A 19,709-nucleotide genomic window follows, 5' to 3' on the forward strand; every position below is an offset into this window, starting at 1 on the left:
ACCTCATTACAAGCCTGAAGTGCCGGCATAATTAGTTTAGCTTGTTAGCAGGAAAAAGAGAGCTGTTAAATAAATGACATCAGCCTCAGTGCTAGCTGCTGTAACATGTGAGCTTTGCTTAGAAGCACAAAATGGTCACGTATCTTGATGATGACTGTAAGGAAGTACTTCAATAGTCTGTTTTTTGGTCTTCTAGAATCACCATTTTATGGGCCAGAGAGAAGAGCAAACACCCAGGCAGGCTCATAAAGCATGAGAACGAGAGGGGATGAGGAAAAATGAGTAATGTCTGTAGAATATGAGCTGGAATACTTGACTGATGGGTATCCCTAAAGGGCATGAAAAGGTGCAGAGCTAAATGTCTGTCTCCCTGATCACTGAGGAGTGTCATAGTACCTGGAACTATATAAATAAGCAATGTATCCAAAGAAGGATTAATGTTATAAGTGTCTACCTATGAATGCAACAAACTTGATTTATTAATGCCTGAAAAAAATGTTTGGATTTTAGGTTTTGGTGTCGCAGTTGTAACCCACACGTGATCAAGTCATTAATCAAACTTGTATATAGGAACATAATTCGATGCGATCAGCACAAAATGTTTTGTTTAAAATGATTTCATTTGGAACGGAAAGTGAATAGAAATATTACAATTGAACTTCACACGAATAGAAAGTAATTTGAGGTAGTGACCATTTATCATTCTCCACCATACCACGGAGAGCACGTATATCACATATACTTGAGGTATTTCATTCATTTTCTTGATTTAAAATGCCTCTGAGCGTTGTCACCGTCGGGTTGGAAAAAGAGTTAATGGGGTCTTTGAGGACTTCCTCTCATCACTGAGCTTCATTTTTTAGGGGGCTTACGCACTGACGGTTCCATGTTTCATGCTGAAAAACTAGTTTTGGAACGAAGAGCATGAGGCACCTCGGGCAGTGGAAGAGAAATAAAAGGCAAGCTCTTGAAATTGTACCGATATTGGCAAGATCAGGCAGCAGATCCCTCTCAAATTATCTACAGCACAATTCCAACACATCATTGAAGTTGGAGAGGTGAAAATTGCTGGAAGGAAAAAAGGAAAAAGCCAATTCAAGCCTTTATAGTAATGCTTGTTCAAAATGTCTGTTCCAATATAGTTTGAATATAGCATGTTTCAAAAATATTGTATTAGAATTGGCTTTTTAGACTTGTTAGGTGTTTAAATAGTATCAAATTGATATCCTCCATTTCATATAGCATTAAGAATCTACAAGGGTTTTTAGATATAAAGCAAGAAAACCACCATTAATTTGAAGAGATGCTGCATTTCACACATGATATACACATGCTAAGTTTGTTTTCGAAAAAGGACACACTGAATGAAATGTGTTGGGTTGAATATGTCAAGCCTGGAGCAATACCGAACAGTGTATGCGTTAAGCAGAAAAGTGAGAGAAAGCCTATACACCTTGTATTATCCAGCTAGCTTCACCTCATTATTTCCTCAAGAAGAGCAGTCATGTGTGAAGACGGCTGCAGTACCGCTAAGGAAGCACATGTTTATTCTCACCTGAAACATAATCCTGTACTGCTCCTCAGGCCGGTTTACTACACACATGTTACAGCCCATCTTGGTCTGAATTTCCAGTTGAGGGATTTCCCTCCTCGGATTCTCGGCTACGTAAAAGAAACAAGTTCTTAGTTGAGTTCCGGAGCTTCCTCCCTACAGGGTATGACTCTGTTTTCCATGAAAAGCCTTTAAGGTTCTGGTCTCGGTCTGTTCCTCTTCTTTCAGTCAGAATATCAAAATGGATTGAAAGACACCTTCAGAAAAGCCTGAAAGTAGGAAATTCAAGTCTGTTGTAAAAGAATTGGGTAGGGTTAGGAAGCAATGGGTTGTGGTTTAGGGATAAATCCAGGCACTCCAAAACACTGTGCTTGTGTAGAATATTTGTCCATTTGGTCTCTTCCAGGCAGCATAGCAATGTAAATGATTGAATACTAAAAAAATGAAATGAAGTCCTGGAGGCAAACCTCTTGTTATTTAACAAAATGCTTTAAGCAACCTAGAGCTTGCTTATATATTTTGTTAGTATCCATATAAAATCCCTGGTGTATTTATTCCTCACACTTTATAATCAGTTCGAAGAAGATATTAATAATGTCTGTGATATATGATCAGGTCAGATGCCTGATTTCCCAGCTGAAATAAGTGATTTCTGGGATTCATTGTGCTATTATCAGAAAGTACAGCTAAAGGCAGTCTATAGCATGCATAATTTCACCTTTGACTATCTGATGTCCTGCAAGTAAAGCAGCAGTTGACCTGTTGAGTTGATCACCTTTTGCTTTGCTAGTCCTGTGCTTTAAACATATGGCACGTTGGCTAATGTTTCAGAAGACTCTTTCGTGAGGCACCTCTAATAGCGGCATGAGAGCAATTCAAAATCTGTCTCATTCAACTAAGAATATAGGAAAGCCTTTTTTCTCTTGCACGTTCTTGACTCTCTTTAAGACAGCTCCCTGTCACTTAACAATTACATCCTCTCGTTTTTTCGCTAACTGCCGACTGTGCATATGCCAAAGAATGGATGAGTGACTACACCTGTCAGAGCACGTCTGAAGCAGTTCCCCCCACTGCTTACCCCACCGCACTCGTCCTTTCTATCGCTTTACTCCCTGTCTCTTTACAGCTTTGCCACTCCTTCTGTTTGTAGAATATCGAATGCACAGTTCATGCAACAGAGTTCATGTAACAGAGAGTCTTGTGAAAAGCATGATATGATGCAGTGGGTGAGAACGATGGATGGTGTTTATAGCGAGACGGTCATTGTAGGCAAGTCAGGCTTTACAAGTGAACAAACAAGATGTGTGAGATGCTCGAGATGCGTGAAATGTATCTATATTCCATCAAGTCCTGACAAACCCAGGTCCAGGGTGTATTCCTTTATGCGGAAAATAAAAGCTGGTTGCCTTTAGGCAGAGAAAAGACAACTGGTGATGAGCCACCACCTCTCTTTAGCTTTCTGGTCCTCTCTTTCTTCCTTATGCGGATTGGAAATGTAATGTAATCCAGCGTGGAGCTGAAGAAAATTAGGATCAAATGTGCAGCCTATGAGCAGACGGTCCGGCAGTAATCCAGTAATCCAGCAGTATGAAGGATCCTCTTAGGCTGCACTAAAGCTGTGCTGACGACGTGTACGTGTGTGTGTGCGTGTCTCTGTAAAGGGAGGAAGGCAGGGCTGCTCGGTGACATAAAGTGTGCAGATCAGCACCGCTGCACGCGCCAGAGACCATTATGGCTTTCCAGCAGCTCTTTCTCTTTCTCTCTCTCTCTCTCTCTCTCTCTCTCGTTTCTCTCACTGCAGCACCAGCCAATACTCAGCAGCCTGCTCCTTTCTCCCTCTCCCTCTCTCTGTCTCCCTCCCACCTTCATTTTTTTTTCTTCTTACCCCCCCTCCTATATTTCTCTACTATTCCCACATTTACTGCTCTCTCTCTTTCTCTCTATCCATCACCTGTGCCTCCATTTGGCACTTCAACTCTTTGTTGCTTGCTGTTTGCCAGAGCAGGAGCCTGTGTGCTAGTAGAATATATTAAAACACACACACACACACACACACACACACACACACACACACACACACACACACACACAGAGTGCACTTTATTGCTGCATATACCAGACCTGCATGCACATGAGGAATGGCTATCTAACCAGAGGACATTTGGCTGCAGACTAAAAGACACTACAGATATTTTATATGTTACATGGCCAGTAATCCGCGTATAAAAAAAACATTCTTATATCACATTGGATGCGTGTAGGTAGAGGCGGTAGAACCGATGATAGCATTATTCACAGAGTCCTGTGTGCCTACAGCAATGCCATGCTAAATTAGATGTGATGGTGTCCCCTGTGAATTGCAGATATCTTGTTATCTAGCTCTATCCCTATGCCACCCTTCTGCACTGCTACACTCCGGGTAAAACCATTTCACTGTGATCCCTGCAGCAGTTTAGTGCAGAGGAACACAGATTATCACGCGTAAACCAATAAAACGAAAACACCCCTTTTACCTTTTTCCCGGGTGTTCTCCTTCTCTCTCGCTCGCTCTCTCTCTCTCTCTCCCTCTCGCTTTCTCCGTCTTTCATTCGTTCACCTTTAACTCACAGTCTAACCCATAATATATCTTCAATCTTCTCACCACCGGTACATCCTTTGATATAAAGTATCACAGGGCATTGAATTCTCTGATATCCCTTTACTTTTGTGGTAATTTACTCGAACCACAGAGCCCACAGGCTGATTTTATATTGGTGTTGGGTGACCAGTTAACTGAACAGCATTTCTGTTTTTGATTGCTTCGGTTTTTGTTGTTATTGGTAGTAGGGGGTTGCTGTTTGATATCTGAATTTCCATCGTGCAAATAGAACCCCATTTCTGTTGCACTCTCTCTCAAAACATAAAATCTATCAATTCAATACAAACACACCTAAACACACAGAAACAAGGATCTAAAATGTGATTTTTTTTCACAGTTTGGTCAAGTGATTGGATTAAGTTATGCATAAAATGCGCAATCAATACACATGCACTATACAGACTAAAGTATTGGGAGATCTGGCTCAATCAGTCATATGTGTTTGGATGCGGTAGTATTAAATTTTTATTTTACTTAAACTAGGAGACCCAAACCTGTTCGATCATGGAAATGGCCCTGTGCACAAACAAGCTCCATGAAGATATGGTTTACATTGTGCTGGAATGGAAGATCTGATGTGGCCTGCTATAGAGCTCTGACCTCAGACCTTTGAGATGAACTGGAACGCTGACTGCATTCTCCTCATCTTACCGAAATCAGTACATGTGGTTGAATAAGCACAAAGTTCCACAAGTATGCTCCAAAATCGAGTGGAACATCTTCCCAGGAGAATGGAGCTCAATATAACAGCAAATGGGGACTAAATGTGGAATGAGATGTTCAAAAAGTACATACAAATAATATGATTACATGTACACAAACCATTTGTCTTTATAGCATGCTGACTGTCAAAATGTCTGTGGTGCCCATTTGCAGTCACATCATGATAAATATGCTTACACATAGCAAAGTACAGCAAACAAAATATTTTTTTCAATTGTCTAATAAAAAGACATTAATAACAAAAAATGCAGACAAATGAAATAAATCAACAGTGATTGTTTTTCCCCTCGTCAATATAAGAGCAAGTACATATAAATGAAGAGACAATGATGAGGTTTGTAATTAAATGTCAAGTGACTTTTACCTCAGGTGAAGAGACTGAGAGTGATGTGGATGATACTGATAATCAAGGCCTCGTTTCTTAATTGCTCATTTTTGTTTCATATGCCATTAATGCTTTTTCAAATATAAGGATATACAGTTACAGATATATGCATGTAGGAATGAACATTTTAAATGCAAGGGTTTTTTTTCTTTCTTTTTTTTTTATTTTTTTTTATAGAATTTGTGTTTTGATTTACATTCAGAAAAAAAATTCAATCAGGAGCACCTGTAGATTTTCTTAGTATAATGTCTCTTAATTTAGACAAATATTTACTAAAAGAAAGTTCTGTGGACAGATGAGAGCAAAATTCACATGTTTGGCTGTAACAGAAGAACTTCTGAGAACAAGAGAGAAGATGTTAGTTGACTGCCTCACACCATTTAAAAATGGAGGTGGAATTGTAATGGTGTGAGTTTATTTTGGAGCAGGGAAGGTTGGAGACTTATTATTGGTGAAAAGAAATGCTGAGTCATCATGGCTACCATGCCATACTTCTACAATACACAATTCTGTCTGGACTGCAGCTACAGTTGTATGCAAAAGTTTAGGAACCCCTGACAATGTCCATGATTTTCATTTATAAATATTTGGGTGTTTGGATCAGAAATTTTATTTTGATCTATCAAATAACTGAAGGACACAGTAATATTTCAGTAGTGAAATGAGATTTATTGGATTAACAGAAAATGAAAAAAAAAAGCCTTAAAAGACTAGGTGTTTCCAAACTTTTGACAACAACTATAAATATAGTTATGGAAAAATTTTCAACTTTGAAACAGTACAGCTGTCACAGGAAGAGAGCCAGAAAAGAGAAAACCAGAGTGTTGGTGGATAAGGTTGCATTCTGAGTCATAACAAAACATAACTTTAAACATCTCTTGCCACAGTGTATAGTAATCTTATATTATGCTTCTACATGCTCATTTCACCTGGCAAAAGTAAGGAACTGAGGTTGGTGTGAAAGTCACTGAACAATATTTTAAAGTAATAAATTATCATTTTAAATACAGAGACATTTGGTCAGCCTGGCATTAAAGGTCAATCCCACCTGCCGCGCCAGAAAAACCCCAGTTTCGAATAACATCTAACCAAATTGATTTGAACATAATCCTATTGAAGTGCCACAACAATTCTGCACCTATGTTGTGATATTTTATAACAAACTCAGCATCAATAAGCCAGCATTTGTGTCATAACATTGCCACAAGGAATAAAATATAATCTACCCTGTAAATGCACACCAAAGGTTTACACACACACACACACACACGCACACACGCACACACGCACACACGCACACACGCACACACGCACACACGCACACACACACACACACACACACAAACGCACACGTTGTGTGGGAACAAAGATGACTTGGCAGCTCTGCTTGACTGGCTTACTCAATAGGCTTAGGGACAAATCTGTGCTCTCTTCCTTATCTAAATACGAGTGTTAGTATTCATGTGGGCCTATAACACAATGCATATTGCACTGAAATGTAATCCACATCAGGACACTGCTTCCCTGCAGCACTCATGAGCATTAATACAAATAGGAATGTTTATTTTGTATGTACAAATGTTTTTCTTCCATTTCAATAACCCCAGACGTATTTGAAGCAAACCTCCTTCTACAGTTAAATAAAACGATAACCCTTTTTTTTTTTTTTTTTTTTATCTTAATGTAAATATTAACTAGGTAAACACACTACATGGGCAAAAGTTTGGCCACCTGACCATAAGATTTGTATGTGCTTTCTGAACATCCCATTTAACATTTCCCTATTTACTGTTATAATAACCTCTATATTTCTGGAAAGATTTCTACTAGCTTTGTGGACTTTTGGAATTTGTGCTCATTTAGTGTTGTGCTCATTATTGTGTGTTGTGTTGAAAGTTTTAATTTCGTCTCTTTTGATCAAATGATCAAACAGAAATGCTTGTTCCATTAATTAAATTAATAATTAATACATTAATACATTTTTTAAAATATATTTTAAATAATAAAATTAGTGCCGTTAAATATGAATTTGATTAAACATGTTATTTACGCGTTACACACACACACACACACACACACACACACAAACACAGACGCAAGCAATAAAGAATTGTTTAAAATATTTGCATTAACTTTTAAAAAAGGTTTATGGTCTGAAATCAGTGGTTTCATGTTTTAACACATCAGCATGTTTTCAAAATGTCAAGATTAATCAATCAATTAATCACGCTTTATTTGTATAGCGCCTTACAGCAACCAAAAGGAGCACAAGGCACTTTCCAGTAAAAACAACACAATCAATAAAAATATAAGAAATATAAAAATGTAAAAATGTAATAACACAAAATATAAGTAAAATAGCAGTGAAGCAGGGCTACGTGTTAAAAGCTTGTATGAATAAAAAAGTTTTCAACTGTGATTTAAAAACACTCAGCACAGTGATGGATCGGATGTGAGCTGGGAGTGCGTTCCACAGCTTTGGTCCCTGGACGGAAAATGACCGACCACTAAACTTTTTATATCGGAATTTAGGAATGACCAGAGCGGTAAGTCCAGAGGAACGGAGAGTTCTGGCTGGTTGGTAAACTGTTATTAATTCGGTGAGGTAGGCTGGGGCAAGACCATTGATGGCCTTGAAAACGAACAACAAAACCTTATACTCCACCCTATACCGCACCGGAAGCCAGTGGAGCGAGCGGAGGACCGGGGTGATGTGTGATCGTTTTGAGGTGTTGGTGAGAAGACGTGCTGCAACGTTTTGCACCATTTGGAGCCGACTGAGAAGAGAATGATTGAGTCCAATGTAGAGAGCGTTGCAGTAGTCAATCCTCGAGCTGATGAAGGCATGTACAGCTTTTTCGAGGTCAGCTTGGGACAGAAATGGTTTTACCTTGCTGAGGAGTCTTACCTTGTAAAAGCTCGCCTTCACTACTGCACTGATCTGTTTCTCGAATAACATACTTTGGTCAAAAATAACACCCAGGTTGCGCACGGTAGGCGCAAACTGCGGTGTTAGAGGACCAAAACTCGGAGAACTGCTGGGTGAGTCCGGGCTAAACAGGATATATTCATTTTTTGCTTCATTCAGATGAAGGAAGTTCTGGGAAAGCCATTGTTTAACATCCTGAAGGCAGTTATGAAGAGGGTCCAATGCAGAATTATCACTCAGAATCACAGGAAGATAAATCTGGAGGTCGTCAGCATAGAAATGAAATTGAACTTCGTGTTTGGAAATGAGTTGACCAAGTGGCAGCATATAGAGGGAAAACAGAATGGGACCAAGAATAGATCCCTGAGGCACACCAGATGACAGAGGAGCAACCGATGAAGAATGATCATTTAGCACAACTGAGAAAGTTCTGTTAGTGAGGTATGATGAAAACCAACTAAGCACCGCACCCTGCAGACCAACAACATGCTGAAGATGAGAGATGAGGATGGCATGATCCACGGTGTCAAATGCAGCGGTCAGGTCCAGTAACACCAGAACCACAGAGCTTTTTCCATCCAGGGCTCCAAGAATGTCATTGTGGACCCTCAATAACGCTGATTCAGTGCTATGTCTCGACCTAAAGCCAGACTGGAATGTATCACCAATGTCGTGCAGTTGAAGGTGAGACTGAAGCTGGGTGAAAACAAGCTTCTCCATCAACTTTGACAGAAATGACAGGTTAGATATAGGGCGGAAGTTGGATAGTGCGGAGGGATCAAGATTGGGTTTCTTGAGTCGCGGTCTAACAACAGCATGTTTGAGAGCAGCGGGAACAGTACCCATGCTAAAACAGCTGTAAAGATGTAAATATGTAAATAAAATCTGAAATTCCGTTACATTGTCTTATGTTTATATTTTGATCTAAAAGCCAACATAAATAGTAATTATTTTTTTTTCAAATATATATATTAAACAAAAGAATTACTGTGCATGGCTGTATGGATTTATCTATTAACTCACAAGAGCATGAGTGATTTCAGGCACCGATGTCAGACGTGTCAGACATGCCACATAGTCAGTGTTCCAGTTCATCCCCAAGGTGTACAGTGGTATACACAGAGTATACCTGGCACTGAACATTTGAGATAGTTGGTCAATAGCAAGATGTCGGGTGTGTCAGAAAAGGCAGATAGTGAAAGATCCATTCAAAACCATTTCCCAGTTTGCTTACAGCAAATAATAATTACATTTAGCTTGTGGTGTAAAACAATGGAATGAACTGGAAATAGAGGGGGATGGGCCATGTTGGGCAGGTAGATGATAGAATTACGTATGCATGCTTTTTCATTATAACAACCTCAGTCCTGGGCTTTTCTTTTGAGCTCTTTTTGCATGCTGAATACCATAATTGGTGGACTATGCAGGTGTATTAACATGCATTAAGGCAGAGAGTTAGAGTGTGACTGCAGAGTGCAGGGCAGCTACATGAATTTTAACAACAGGCTCATTACTAATTTACTGCTCCATGAGGAGGGAAAGTGCATGCCAGAGAGCTAGAAAGGAGTAGCATAAATTTGTTAAAGGTGTCCTTTCAGTCTGCCAGCATTCTTAGATTTGTTTGTTTGTTTGTTTACTGTTTATTCATGAACGACCTTGACTGTGCCTTGCATGAAATGTCACTGATCCATATGTGGGCCTCATGCACAAGAGAATTGCTTTCAATTTCAGGTTAGAACCTGCACATGGTGCTTTTTTTTTTATTCTTGAGGCACTGGATAAATATTCTTTCCACCGAAATGCTTAAATGTGTGTAAACATTTAACCTCAAGGTTTCATTATTGAAAACAGTGTTTTCCTCTCGGCAATCATTTCGAAACTCAAACCCGATACTTGGTTAAGTTAAAGGAAATCCGGAATGACACGAAGCAGCAGGACGCAGTGGTATGACAGAAAGACAGGGAGAGTGGGGTCATTAGGGCAGTGCATGTCCTCACTAGGGACCTTTAATAAAAGATGTCACAAAGCTCCACAAACCATGGGATTTGACAAGCAATTACAGAGGCAAAAGAAACAGTCCCTGCAGCAGAGTGGACTGACTAGATGGAAGAGAGGGATGTCAGTTATTGAGGAATAAGAGTGGAGCACCCATGTGTGCTGGACCTACAAAAGATAAGAGATTGCTTGCACCAAAGTGGGTGTAGGGGTATAGATTAAGTCCCTGAGGCTAGAGAGAAAAGAGAACGTCAATCTCTTTTTCCAATTAGCCAGAGTCAAAGTCTGTCAAACTACAAGAAACTGACCAATTGCCTTACATTTCTGTTTCCTTTCGAAGAAACTATTTTTACTATGGAAACTATACTCTGTTTAAACATGTATACTTGGTGTAAAATACTTCAACTCAATTTGTGCTTGTTTTTTTTGTTGTTGTTATTTTGTTTTACATTTGGAACCTTAGTGAGGCTTTCCAAAAGTATTTATTTGATTGAAACAGCGATACATGTTGCTGGGGAGAATTCATTAGATCACATAAATTGAGAAGCAATGAGAAAGTGCATCCCATGTAGAGAGCAATTTCAGTGATAAGATGACTCAAACATGCCAAATATAAAAAGATAGTGGAAGAAGAAAAGCATGAATTTATCAGGACAATAACAGTAAATATAATAAACCAGACAAATGTGAACAAGGATACACATTGCTGGGCATAAAAAACAAGCCCAAAATGGCAGCCAATTAAGCTTTTAATGGTCCTAACAACAAATCATTGGTCAGAAAATGAGTGTGAATTAAACAAATGCATTCATAAAACATCTTGCGTCACCATTTTCTTATTTACTTTTACTGCAGTGAACTGTTTGGAAAAACCTAGAAGCAGGCAAATTCACTTCTATAGGCTATTCATACAAAAAGTTATTGTAATAAAATTGTAATAAATGTATGGTAATGATAAAAATGTTCTGAAAAAAATCTGTCTTTCGTCACAATATTTTTTAGCTATTCATCAATATTAAATGAAACAACATTGGCTCTTCTTAAATAAATAAATAAATAAACAAACAAACAAACAAATAAACAAACAAATAAATAAATAAAAGGGTTCAAAGGCATAAACATAAATATAAATATATATATATATATATATACACACACACCGCACACGGTCACTTTAAGGACAATCACATCAATCACCTTAAATATTTACTGTTTACTGTCACAAGCATTTATATAGTTTATACTCTTTATTTATCTTTCTTATTTTTTCTTGGTTTATTTTTCTCCCCATCCTATTACCGCATGCCGGACCGTCATAAAAAGCATTTCACTGCATGTCATATGTCTCTGTATGTATGTGTATGTGACACATAAAATTTTATTTGATTTGATATATATATATATATATATATATATATATATATATATATATTAGTCCTGGGCAAAAAAGAAAAGATCATATATATATATATATATATATATATATATATATATATATATATATATATATATATATATATATATATATATATATATATATATATATATATAGTGAAGAAAATAAGTATTTGAACACCCTGCTATTTTGCAAGTTCTCCCACTTAGAAATCATGGAGGGGTCTGAAATTTTCATCGTAGGTGCATGTCCACTGTGAGAGACATAATCTAAAGAAAAAAAAACAGAAATCACAATGTATGATTTTTAAACTATTTATTTGTATGAAACAGCTACAAATAAATATTTGAACACCTGAGAAAGTCAATGTTAATATTTGGTACAGTAGCCTTTACAGAGGTCAAACATTTCCTGTAGTTTTTCACCAGGATTGCACACACTGCAGGAGGGATTTGGGCCCACTCCTCCACACAGATCTTCTCTAGATCAGTCAGGTTTCTGGCCTGTCGCTGAGAAACACAGACTTTGAGCTCCCTCCAAAGATAGTCATGTTCAGCTTCTTCCATTTTCTAATGATTGCTCCAACAGTGGACCTTTTTTCACCAAGCTGCTTGGCAAAATCATTAGAAAATGGAAGAAGCTGAACATGACTGTCAATCGCCCTCGGACTGGGGCTCCATGCAAGATCTCACCTCGTGGGGTCTCGATGATCCTAAGGAAGGTGAGAAATCAGCCCAGAACTACACGGGAGGAGCTGGTCAATGACCTGAAAAGAGCTGGGACCACCGTTTCCAAGGTTACTGTTGGTAATACACTAAGACGTCATGGTTTAAAATCATGCATGGCACGGAAGGTTCCCCTGCTTAAACCAGCACATGTTCAGGCACGTCTTAAGTTTGCCAATAACCATTTGGTGGAGGGAGCACCATTTGGATGATCCAGAGGAGTCATGGGAGAAAGTCATGTGGTCAGATGAGACCAAAATAGAACTTTTAGGTCATAATTCCACTAAACGTGTTTGGAGGAAGAAGAATGATGAGTACCATCCCAAGAACACCATCCCTACTGTGAAGCATGGGGGTGGTGGCATCATGCTTTGGGGGAGTTTTTCTGCACATGGGACAGGGCAACTGCACTGTATTAAGGAGAGGATGACCGGGGCCATGTATTGCGAGATTTTGGGGAACAACCTCCTTCCCTCAGTTAGAGCATTGAAGATGGGTCGAGGCTGGGTCTTCCAACATGACAATGACCCGAAGCACACAGCCAGGATAACCAAGGAGTGGCTCTGTAAGAAGCATATCAAGGTTCTGGCGTGGCCTAGCCAGTCTCCAGACCTAAACCCAATAGAGAATCTTTGGAGGGAGCTCAAACTCTGTGTTTCTCAGCAACAGGCCAGAAACCTGACTGATCTAGAGAAGATTTGTGTGGAGGAATGGGCCAAAAATCCCTCCTGCAGTGTGTGCAAACCTGGTGAAAAACTACAGGAAACGTTTGACCTCTGTAATTGCAAACAAAGGCTACTGTACCAAATATTAACATTGTCGATTATATTTTTTGTCGATTATGTCTCTCACAGTGGACATGCACCTACGATGACAATTTCAGACCCCTCCATGATTTCTAAGTGGGAGAACTTGCAAAATAGCAGGGTGTTCAAATACTTATTTTCCTCACTGTATATATATATATATATATATATATATATATATATATATATATATATATATATATATATATATATATATATATATATATATATATATTCATTACAGCGAAATTCTTTTCTTCACAAATTCCAACTTGTTTGGAATCTGGGGTCAGTGCTCATGGTCAGCCGTGATACAACGCCCTGGAGCACAGAGGGTTAAGGGCATTGCTCATGGGCAATCCCGGAACTTGAACCCCCAACCTTCCGATCAGTAACCCAGAGCCTTAACCAATGAGCTACCACTTTCCGTGTTAAAACACAGTCATTAAACCAATGAGACCCAGCTACAGACATCTACTGGCCAGAGAAGTCTGGCCGAAAGTGGTCTTCATGAAAGAAATGCGACAAAAAGCAGGATGCTCTGTGGGAATTAATGCTGTTTTGCAGGCAAATAATAATGTGATCTTCCAACAAACAAAAAACTCGACAATAAAATAAATATTTAAAAATTGGAAACATCTTAAATCCAAAGAAACTTCCACAGCTTGATTGCATAAGTCTGCAACAAATACTGTGAAATTTATCATGAAATTTAGACTTTTGAAATTCAATCTCCTCACAAAAAAAAGTTCAAGTTCCTTCAAATTGTGAGGGGATTTCATGTGTACAGCTCTTTTTAGGTCATGCAATAGGTTTTCAATGGGATTGAGGTCTGGGCTATGGCTGGGCCATTCCAGGACTTTGATTATCTTCTACTGAAGCAATGTCTTTGTTGATTTTGATGTGTGCATTGGTCATTGTCATGTTGAAATGTAAAAGTTATCTTCATTTTCAGCTTTTGACAGAGGACAGAAGGTTTTGTGCCAAAATTACTAAAAAAAATTAAGCTATTAATTTTCCCATCTATCTTGACAAGTGCCCTTGGCCAATCTTAAGAGAAGCAGCCCCAAATCATAATGCTACCCCCACCATGCATCCACTGTGTTCCTTGGCTGATGGTCTTTATTGGATTTGTGCCTTTTTGAATTATGTCTAAAACGTTCAACCTTCGTCTCATAGGACCATAACACATTTTCCGACATGGTTTGGAGTGACTGAATGAATCTTTTGGCACACTTCAGATAGACATGCATATTCTTATTGCCACCCTACCCCAGAACCATGTCTTTTGCAGAGTACAGGAGATTGTAATCACATATATGGAGTGATCAGTACCTGCCAGAAATTCCTCTAGTTCCTTCAGTGTTGCAGTGTTTTCTCCTCATCCTCTCATCAACTTTGGAGGGTCATCCTGAACTTTGCACTTTCTCTAGGGTGCCACATTTTCTCCATTTATTGTTAATGGTTCTGATAGTGTTTCATGGTGCATTATGTGCCTTTGATGTTCTTTTACATCCCTCTCCTGATTGGTACATTTCAACAATTAAGTGTATGCCATTTACCTACATTTACCTAATATTAAATGTGAGTGATTAACTCTGAGGACAGTTCGAGTCTCCATTATGAAAGGGTGTACAGACTTAAGCATTTCATTTAAAATGTTCCCAATTATTAAATATTTCTTTTTTTGAAAGATGTAAAAATTCTGACATTTATGTTGTTGTTGTTAGTCAACTCAAGAGTCAAGAAGCTTTTATTGTCATTCAACCATGTATAGCTGATGCAGTACACAGTGAAATGAGACAACGTTCCTCCTGAACCCAGGTGCTACATAAAACAACATAAAACAACAGTAAACAACAGTCACAGAACAGAAGAACACAGGGCCAGGAACTAAGATCCTCGCCACATAAAGTGCATGTGTGCAACTGGTGCAAACAGTGCAAAGACATCACAAGACAGTGCGAGACAACACCAATTATTGTCTTAAAATATTAAGACAATTAGTGTCTTAATATTTGAAAAATTGCAATTTCATAAGGGTGTGTAGACATTTTATATTCTACTGTGTGTATATAGGGGTGTAACGGTACACACAATTCATGGTTCAGTTCGTATTTTGGGTTTTAACTCATAGTCCAGTTCAATTATGGTACAGGCGGAAGAAATGCAAAATTAAAAATTGCTTGTCGTCTTTTATTAACGCGGTTATTAATATTAACATTTGTGAATATCAACAGCTTAATTTATTTTTTATGAATTTAAATAAAATGCCTGCTTGGTTAAATAATATATTAAATGTATTATATGTTATAAAAATAAAATATATAAAAATAAAATTGAACAAATCAAATTAATGCAATACAATATTTTATTATATTGAGTAAATTCGCATGTCATTTATGTTAAAGATTTATGTGAAAATAACAAAAAAATATTATTCATCCAATACAGGCAGGTTTCAAAATCAGCAAATTTGTGGTCTCAAAATATTTACTATAAAATTGCAGCAACTTCTTTTTCTGATTATATCCAAAGGTACAACATATTAGTCACTGTATACCATGACACAAGTCCTCCAACATGATTTATGACTCAGAAAGAGGTCAGCTAAGCTGGAAGAAGATCTTTAAGAGGTCACAGACTTGTAACAACAGAGATATCACTATTTTTCTGTCTGTTCTCAGCATGTGGAAAATTTGAACGTGGCGATCTTTGCATCAGTGCAGCAGTACACTCTTTAGTAAAACAGACTCATAAATAGCTCAGAGATCTTGTGCATTTTTGGGGGAGGGGGAACATCAGAAGAGAATCAAAGAGGAAGAGTGAATGTCCGTGAAGAAAAGAGAGAGAGAGATGGGGGAGGAGAAGGGGGTGGGGACTGGTGAAATTAATTTATAATTGTGTATGGCGTGGTGTATTTCATTCCTGCACATATAAAATTGGCTCTGATGTCCAAATGTATATAATAGATAATAAAACAAATCATAAAGCACCTTGTAAAATAAAATTTTATTGCTTAGATTAAAATATGCTTACAACTGTGTTTTGAGGAAAATTCAGCACAGTATGATCCCAAGAGCTTCTGCGTGTGACCTTTTTTCATACTTACAACACTATGTAGTAGTGCATTTGCACTCCCTCAGATAGACCAGGGCATTTGAACCACATGCTTTCTCCAAGTACAGCACTGTCTAATTACCCAACAATTTACCAGAGCGGTGCATCTGTATGCACTTAACATGCCTCCCATCACCATCACACCACACTCCATCATGATTAATATTTCAAATCAGTCGAAGAGTGGTGGCCATTAGCGCTGAGCTAAGCCTCTCTCAGGATCCGAGCACAGAAATGAAACAGAAATGTTGGAAAGCCAGGCATAATTCATCACACCCCATGTCTGTTTCATGTGGGTCACTATGGGGGAGGGATCCAATTCTGGGACCCTGCCTTAGTGCAAAGCCCCAGATGGATAAATAGCTAGGGTTAAGAGTAAGGATCCAGCTCAGACAATATTTCAATAGTGAGTGTTTTTTTTTTTTTTTTTTTTTTTACACTCTGCAACACTACAGTGACACCATGCAATGAGGTAGTGCCACTGCAGTCTCACCACTGAAGACCTCCGGAGAGCTGACTCTGCAAAACACACCTTGTTAAAATCTCCAGACTTCAGCAATGCACATTTTTCATTATTACCGCACACAGGCATATGTGGTTAAGCAATTATTCCTGTGTGAATGCCTACAGTAAATACTACATTTGCAAATGAGCCTGGACTTAACTGTTATATTTTAGATTTGTTGTCCTTTCTATGTTTTTATATTGTTTTATTTCTTATTTGGTAAGTCAATGTCCAGTGTAAGAGGGACAGACACCTGGTTATCCTGCACACTGTCTAAATATAGACCAATCTTGCAGTGTCATATGAGCAATTACCATGGAAACAAGTGCCACAGTTTCCCACATTTGTATGCCATGTTTCACTGGTTCACATTATCCCTTAGAGAAATACAATGTGATGCAGCTTTTCACAACTAAAAATATCAGTGCTAAAATACCTCAATATGCTGTAAAGCTCGGCCAGTAACTGGGCACAATTTTCTGAGCCCAGGAGAAATGCCATAAATAAGTGGTTGTCCCAGACCTGAGAATTATTCACAATGGGCCTGAAACCAAATAAACTTAAATAAGTATTACATTTCAATTCTTTCTTCTTCTTCTTCTTCTTCTTTTGGCTGCACCCATTAGGGGTCGCTACAGCGGATCATCCGTCTCAATACCACCCTGTCCTCTACATCTGCCTCTTTCACACCAACTACCTGCATGTCTTCCCCCACCACATCCATAAACCTCCTCCTTGGCCTTCCTCTTTTCCTCCTTCCTGGTGGCTCCATCCTCAGCATTCTTCTACCAATATAACTCATGTCCCTCCTCTGCACATGTGCAAACCATCTCAATCTCGCCTCCCTCACCTTGTCTCCAAAACGTCCTACATGCATGTAGCTGGGAATATTAAATGCTACCAAAGTTATAATCGCTCTTATAGGTTTTGTTAAATAGTTATTGTTATAATCCCAATTGACTGGTCATCTGAACTAAATGCATTTTAAATAGCCTATATGCTTAGGAAGGAAAACAAAACCACCTATTGGCAAATGGCCTAATGGTTTCCATTTCCTAAAGATTTTAATGAGCCAGTTCTCCCTAGGAGGTGTTTGGGGACAAGTTACATTAAAGTGTTTTAATTAGGGCTGCAACAAACAATTATTATGATAATCGATAAATTAGGCGATTAGAAAATTGTTTCAAATTAATCAGTTTTTTTATTTTTATTTAAGTATAGGCCACATATTGAGTTATTTAATTTTTACATTTCATAAAGCTTATATTCAGCGGTGAGAAGTAATGAAGTACAAATACTTCGTTAATGTTCTTAAGTAGATTTTTTTTTTGGTATCGGTACTTGTTCTGTCAATATTTGTTGATAAAAAAAACTGACATTTTGTTCAGTTGTGAAGATATAAACATCTAGAATATGTGATTAATTCAATTTTGTATAATAATTAAATGATATACAGTATGCATAAATTAAATGTACAAACATTTTAAACATAGTATAGTATATACAAGAGCATATTAAAGCTGCAATAAATTATGTTTAAATTCAGATAATTGTTGTAGTAGACTGATTGTGCAAACTGATGCTCTCGAGTTACGTCAGAACAGATCCAGTGCGACTGTCCCGGGGTTACAAACTAACAGTTTACACAATAGCACTTTATTAAACTACACCATTTTCACATTCTGAGGATTCTAAAGCTTTTGTTTACCCTGCTGAAGTTTCAGCTTCATCCGTGACACCAGTGTGTTTTCTTTTAATGTGCTTGTGCATCATTGTGGTACTTTCATACAAAACAAACTCCGCTTTGCATAACTTGCAGGTTACAGTCTTCTTTGTTGCATTTAATATCAAATGTTTCCATGCCTTGGATGATTTGGGATGCACACATTTTCCTGCTGACGGTTGACACTCTACTGTCTGCACATTTCGCAGGTGGCTGGGTTATCTTGCCTCGCGCTAACTTGAGCAGCCCAAATAATCAATAACGGCATTCGTTGACAATGAATTTCATTTCATTTCACTTTTAGTGATTAGTTGTTTAAGACCTAGTTTTAATAAGAACTCTGAATGAAAGCCACAAAATCTAAACCTCAATACATTCAAAATGATATGCAAAGAATGTGAGTTTAATCTACCTGTGGAAAATGAACAAACAGATAAATTGCCATTAATAGAAGATTAAAAGTTTTCAGGCTCACACCTATTGGCTGCTACACTTTAATGAAGTGCAAATGTAGATTAGTTTCAGATTTATACAATGTTCAAGAAAAAGAAAAATATATATTGGCAAATTTTAATAGATTATCCATAAAATAAAAATCCCATTAAAAAATGTTTTAAAGAATATGTGTAAGAAGAAATAATCGAGCAGGAAATAATTTTTTAACACAAGACAAATAAGCCCACATTTTACATCAGCTGCCAGACGTTCTTGTCTATCTTCTGTCTATCTGCCTGTCTGATTGATGTGTAGATGCTATTGAACTGGGATGAGATTATACCTTATTCATGACGGTAATGATGGTGATAATGTTGAAAATTGTGCTTGTTTTTTTCCTTCATTATACAATATATTTTCTTTTGCTTTATTGGTGAACTGAGAAGTTTTCTTTAAATAGCTATTCTCATCTCAATGAGCTCAGCTCAGGGGGTATTTGCTTTTTTGTTTGTTTGTTTGTTTAACTTAGATTTTTAGTTACACTTTGTTGGAACTTTATTCTTTATCCAAAACTATCAAGAGAGGTGTATATGTTAATCTCACTATGCCTTAACATCTTCTACTTATCTTATTATTTTGTTGTAATGTATAAAAATTAAAAAAATGTGTAAAAATTCCGTTTTTTTATTTACGCGTTATGTTTGTTCCATAGGTGAATTAAGAATAGTTCACAATGACCACTTGAAGATAAACACTTACTTTATACACAATGTTAAC

At 37.7% G+C, this 19,709-nt stretch overlaps 1 protein-coding gene across 2 annotated transcripts in view; it reads right to left on the reverse strand.

Moving 5' to 3' along the window:
• The window catches only part of pdzd4 (PDZ domain containing 4), a 36,689-nt gene that overhangs the window by 14,556 nt on the left and 2,424 nt on the right, over positions 1-19,709 (reverse strand). The window contains exon 1 of one of the 2 annotated variants that reach the window (XM_083553634.1): positions 1,556-3,628. The exons of the other annotated variant lie outside the window; for it this stretch is intronic. Coding sequence (XP_083409760.1) covers positions 1,556-1,615 — 60 coding nt within the window. The 5' untranslated portion in view covers positions 1,616-3,628. Of the gene's footprint in view, positions 1-1,555; positions 3,629-19,709 lie in introns of those variants that run through there. 2 annotated transcript variants of the gene reach the window in all.

Source organism: Silurus aristotelis, assembly GCF_946808225.1.
Source record: "Silurus aristotelis genome assembly, chromosome: 11".
In the NCBI taxonomy this organism is placed as follows: domain Eukaryota; kingdom Metazoa; phylum Chordata; class Actinopteri; order Siluriformes; family Siluridae; genus Silurus; species Silurus aristotelis.